General features: G+C 57.1%; 1 protein-coding gene across 1 annotated transcript; it reads right to left on the bottom strand.

Moving 5' to 3' along the window:
* Positions 1-1,218: 1,218 nt before the first annotated feature.
* TNNC1 (troponin C1, slow skeletal and cardiac type) lies at positions 1,219-4,131 on the bottom strand. The gene is made up of 6 exons (XM_008054963.2): positions 4,053-4,131; positions 2,515-2,545; positions 2,129-2,275; positions 1,781-1,895; positions 1,406-1,542; positions 1,219-1,329 (listed from the first exon to the last, which is right to left on the bottom strand). The coding sequence occupies exons 1-6, from the start codon at positions 4,074-4,076 to the stop codon at positions 1,298-1,300; spliced, it is 486 nt and encodes a 161-aa protein (XP_008053154.1). The 5' UTR covers positions 4,077-4,131; the 3' UTR covers positions 1,219-1,297.
* Positions 4,132-5,372: the final 1,241 nt, after the last annotated feature.

The following is a 5,372-nucleotide window of genomic DNA, read 5'->3' on the forward strand; positions in this document are numbered from 1 at the left end:
TCTAAATATGCCCTGAATCCATGCACCCTCCTCTTCCTCTCCCTGGCATCCCACTGTGCTGAGAGCCACATCTTCCCTCCACCCCCCACCCCAGGTCTCTCTTCAGGGACCAGGGAGCTCCTGCCAACTCTGGCCTTCACCAGAGGCATCTCTAGAATTCCAAGACCATCTCCGGAATGCAAGGCCTGTCTGGAGAATGCCAAGGCTGGGGCACAGGTGCAGAGGCCAGGGGATGGCTGGGCGGGGCAAGGACAGCTGCTAGCATTCTGGCTGCAGCCCAGGCGCTGCTGCCAGCTGTCCCTCCTGCAAGAGCCACTGCTGACACCTCCACTTCCTTGGAACTGCTAACCCCTTTTCAAGGCAGCATCACTGTCTGGCTGCAGCCCTGGACCAGGCACCCTCACTAAGCTGAGAGCCGCCAGGCCTCAGGCCTCTATTCTGTATCAGGGAGAGAGACTGGGTCACGGGAGGTGAGCCTCTGAAGTTCACAGGACCTAACCCACCCGACAGAGCCCTTGGCTGGAAGCCAGGGGGCTCGGCTCTCTCCTAGAGTCACCAGATGGCCTTGGCAGGTCCCTGCAGCTCTATGGGCCACAGGGTCCTCACCTGTGATATAAGCAAGGGGATCTAGAGCAGACTCAATGCCCTCCAGTCCCAGGGAGTCAATATGAGTGGGCAGGTGGACTGGCACCAGGGCCTGCGGGCCCCCATGGGGCTCAGCTCCACTCCAGCCAGGGCTGAGACACAGCAGAGGTTGCTGTGTCAAGTGGCACCCAGGGCCTAGCTGCGTACTGTAGCAAACTACCCTCCCCAGGTAGAGGCACCCTAGACTCACGCTGGCTGCCCAAAGCAATGGCCTGGGAACTTGTTAAAATGCAGGTTCCAGGGCCACCACAGACTCCAGATGCTGAGTCACTGGAGATGGGGCCTGAGCATCATCAGTTATAGAAAGCAGTGGGCAGGGCAGGTAGCATGGTAGCCTCTGACAGAATCTAACCGCTCCTGCAGAAGGCAGTGTGCAGCAGTGGTCAAAGCGCAGGATCTGTGTCCAGCTTGTCTGGGATGGGGAAGGAAACAGTTGCCAGGCAGGAGTGGACCCAGGGGAAGACTCCACTGCCCTGGGAACATCATAGCCAGACACCAGGCCTCCAGGGAGCAAGGCTTTATTTGCATTCCCCAGGACAGGGCTAGGGAGGGAGTCAGGGAGACCAGGGTTGAGGACCCTGGCCCCTGCCCCATCCCAGGACCCGGCTGGAGTTGGAGGGTGGGCATGGGCAGCTGCTGGTGAAGTCAGCATCTACTCTACGCCCTTCATGAACTCCAAGAACTCTGTGGAGAAAGAGCAGGCAGGAGTCAGCGGGGGAAGGCATGGAAGCAGGAGGGTGCAGCCCGCCCACCCACTCACCGTCGTAGTCAATGCGGCCATCATTGTTCTTGTCCCCGTCCTTCATGAGCTCCTCGATGTCATCCTCTGTAATTGTCTCACCCGTAGCCTGTAGCATCATCTTCAGCTCCTCCAGGTCGATGTAACCATCAGCGTTTCTGTGCAGGGAACAACAGGGCCTCAGAGGGGTGGGGGCCGGGGGAGGGGAAGAGGCAGCCCACCCATGACCCCGGGAGGCAGGGCAGGGACACTGGGGGATGGGCATCCCTTTCCTGCATCAGACAGGGGGAGACAGAGGCTGTGGGGTTGCTAGGCCTGGAACCTGAGACCGCCCCAACTCTCCCCAGCTCTGCTTGGGTGAGGGTCAGTGTCAGAGATCAAGGGCCACATGCTCACTTGTCAAACATGCGAAAGAGGTCAGACAGCTCTTCCTCAGACTTCCCTTTGCTGTCATCCTTCATGCACCGAACCATCATGACTAGGAACTCGTCAAAGTCCACTGTGCCACTGCCTGAGGGTGGGCAGCACAGCCATTAGAGGTGGTGGTCAGAACTGCAGGCAGCACCCTTGACACAAATCTTCATGTTCTCTGTGAGGCTTGTGTGGCCATTATGCCCATTTTATAGCTAAGGCAACTGAGGTTCAGAGAGGCTAAATAGCTCCTGGTTAAACAGAGCCAGGATACAAGCTCCCAGCGAAATGGGGGTTTTATTCTTCTGGAGCCTGGGGGGGAGGGAGGCTCACCATCCTCATCCACTTCATCGATCATCTCCTGCAGCTCCTCAGGCGTGGGGTTCTGGCCCAACATCCTCATCACCTTGCCCAGCTCCTTGGTGCTGATGCAGCCATCCTCAGCGCCCAGCACGAAGATGTCAAAGGCTGCTTTGAACTCTATTAGACAGCAGGGGTGAGGGGCAGAGCAGCCAGGGCTCAGCAGCCAGGACCCCCAAAGGCCAGATAGCTGGGGCCGCCTGCCAACCTGCCCCCCTCCCTCCAAGACCTCTCTGAGGTCACAGCGAGAGGGACATAGCCTCTGATTTTCAGCCTGCGGTCCTTTTCTTATAGGGGATCCCCATGCTCCCCCAGCCTGGCCCTGTTGGTGCCCCACATGTGCAATAGGGAGCACTCACCATTTTTCTGCTCTTCTGTCAGCTGCTCTACCTAGAGAGGAAAAGGGGTCCCAGGGCTCAGACTCAGGCTTAGCTACTGAGGAGGAGACCAACCCATTCCACAGGTGGAAAGACTGTAGCCAGGAGGAAGCAGGCTACTCCCAGGTCACAGAGCAGAGGCTTCAGTCCTCCCTCCCTGCTCCTAAAGCCCTCAGGTAACCCAGCTGGCCCCACTAAGGCTGGGTTCAGGGCAGGGTGACAGGTGGGCATTCCCTTCAGGGCCAAGGTGACCCTCAGTAACAATTGTCAGTGATCACTCAACATCCTTTTGGCTCCCTGATGAAACCCAAGCCGGGTGGCCTGAGGGACAGCTGTCCCTCAGGTTGGGACAATAAAACCAGTGTGGGGGTGGGCAGGCTACCCAATGTAACCTGACCAGGGTGGCCACTGGGCTATTTTTAACGGAGGACAAAGTTAAACCTGGTGATTGTTCTGGGGACTTTGGCATGCAGGGGGTGGGGCAGCGTTATCTGGCCCCCTGGCCTGCTGGTGCTGCCTCAGGAGCCAAAATTAGTCCCCAGCCTGCCAGGCCTTGTATGGGCACTGGGCGGAGGGCTGCCCTCACCCCAGCTCCATGGACTCCTACAGGATAAGCAGGGGTGCCCCCAGAGCCAGCTACCACCCTTCCCTGCCCAGGAGTGGGGCTGCATTCTGGGGGCTGAGGGGGGGTTCCCCTGGAAACAGTTGTCTGTACCAGAATGTCCTTGTCTCTAGGGCAGGGGGAGGTCACCACCAACCCTGGATGGAATAGCATCTGAAGCCCCTCAGTGACCCAGGAGGCTGCAGGGACTTGGGGTGACCACTCTCCTGCCCTCGCTCCCTCGCCCTCATCCCTAGCTAAGCCACTGAACCATGTGCCCACCAGGCCCAATGGGCACTGAAGCCTAAGTTCTCTGTTCCTTCTTCCCTGGCTCTTCCCCATGCCTGGTCTTTCCCTGCGAACATCAGAACCCCTTCCCCAGCCCAAGATTCAGACTTGAGCCCCCTCTCTCGCACACCCCTTCTACCATGCAAAGCATCTTCGGACAGTCAAGGAGCTGGAGGGGGGTGGCAGATCATGAGGGTATGAGAAGCAGAATGTGAGGGGCAGAAATGGGGGTGGGGTAAGGACAGGGAGACAGTGTCAGGGACTCAGCTCAGGAGGAACAGAGATGGAAAGAGACTGAGAAAGGCAAAAAGATCCAGAGACACAAATGAAGAGAGATGTGGCCAAGACACAGTGCCACAGACTACAGACACTTGGAAACAGAGGGGAAACATGATGTTAAAAGCTATGACCTCCTCCACAACCCAGCCTGACAGTTTATCTTTAGATTCTGAACCCCCTGTTCCTCTGCATCCCCAAACACCAGCCCAACCGTCCCCATGAAGGCCTGGGTTGAACGTACATGGGCCTTCTCCCAGGTCCCCACCACTTCCCTGGGGCAACCTTGCCCCCCATTCTGAGATGAGCTCCGGTGGGCCCGCCTACCCCAGTCCTGCCCAGCCCCATCTCTCACCGCAGCCTTGTAGATGTCATCCATGCCGGCAGCTCACAGGACAGGCTAATGGGGCTGCCAACCAGCCCTCGGCTTAAATAGCCCTGCCTGCTGCATTCTCAGCCCAGCCCAGACCCCTCCCCCACACACAGAATCCTCCACCCCCTCTTCTGGTCCCAGTGATCTCAGGTTGGCCTGAGTCCCTGTTTTCTCTACTCAGGGCAGGGAATAGATGAAGGGCTGCAAGGTCCAAGTTTCTTTCCCTCTGTCCCCCACATTCCCCAAGGGACTCTGAAAATATTTCTTGAATGAATGAAAACAAGCACAGAACAGGACAGATGCTACAAAGTAGCAAAGCCACTACATACAGCAGCTCAACCTCCTATCTAACCAGGGAGGCAGATGCTTTCCAACAAGGAAACTCAGGCTCCAGAGCGGGTGGTGACTTGCCCAATATCTGGCTGCCTTGACAACCCTCTCTGTAGTGGGGGGAAATATGCAAGGAAAGACTGGGAGTGTACGACATTGCCAAGAGAAGACTAGAATGTCAAGCTCAGAATACAATGCTATGTAAGGGACTGGTGAAGGAGGAAATTACTAACCCACCTAAGGACAGGGTCTTTGAAAGCCTTTCAGCCAGAGGTGCTGGAGGAACTATGCTCCAGACCGCCCATCCCCTCAGCTAGAGAAATGCCCTGTTGGGCTTGAGTCAGCTGCACTCACTTACTCAACAAGCATCCCTACAGATCTCCCATCTGTAGCAGGCTATCGCCCTCCTCATCTCACTGCCCAACTTCAGTTGGAATACCACCTCCGTTTTCTAGTTCTCAGTATTCCCCTGGGTTAGGACTCAGTTCCCCTCTTCTAGTTCTATAATTCCTGGATCCAACAGGCTTGTCTCCTCCTTGTTTTGAGCTCTGGCAGGACACCATCTAGGGTTCCTGTGCCCAGTGGCCAGCCTATATACCTCTTCCCACCATCTACACCCTCCTCATACAGAGCCTCCTCTTGTTGGACACACCAGCCTTGAGCACTACTGTGTGCTGGGCACTGCAGGAACTAATCCACTCAATTCTCCAGAAGTCCGATGCACAGAGATCTCCGAGTCTCGGAGAGGTTGAGAACTGGCCCAGAGTCACTCTGGCCGTGCTCCAGCACAGGTCCTATCTTCTCCTTCAACTCGCTCCTGCCCGAAAGAGAATGAGCCCAACAGCCACATGAGGCGTTGTTACGGCTTCTTTTTCCGGAGGGAGAAACTGAGGCCAGGCGGAGCAACGACTTGCTCTGGGTGGCTTGGGAGGACCTCCTGTCTTCCCTTCCCGAGGGAAGAGGGGAGATGCC

This window comes from Carlito syrichta, unplaced genomic scaffold (genome assembly GCF_000164805.1).
Source record: "Carlito syrichta isolate Samal-C Ts95f unplaced genomic scaffold, Tarsius_syrichta-2.0.1 Scaffold301625, whole genome shotgun sequence".
In the NCBI taxonomy this organism is placed as follows: Eukaryota; Metazoa; Chordata; class Mammalia; order Primates; family Tarsiidae; genus Carlito; species Carlito syrichta.

What these genes read in the sequence shown, in the direction of transcription:
- TNNC1 (XM_008054963.2), bottom strand. Translation starts at nt 4,076, where the DNA reads ATGGATGACATCTACAAGGCTGCG. An exon ending in CGATGAAGTGGATGAGGATG is followed by an intron (nt 1,896 to 2,128) that starts GTGAGCCTCCCT and finishes GCCCACCCTCAG; the next exon opens with GCAGTGGCACAGTGGACTTT. An exon ending in CTCTTTCGCATGTTTGACAA is followed by an intron (nt 1,543 to 1,780) that starts GTGAGCATGTGG and finishes TTCCCTGCACAG; the next exon opens with AAACGCTGATGGTTACATCG.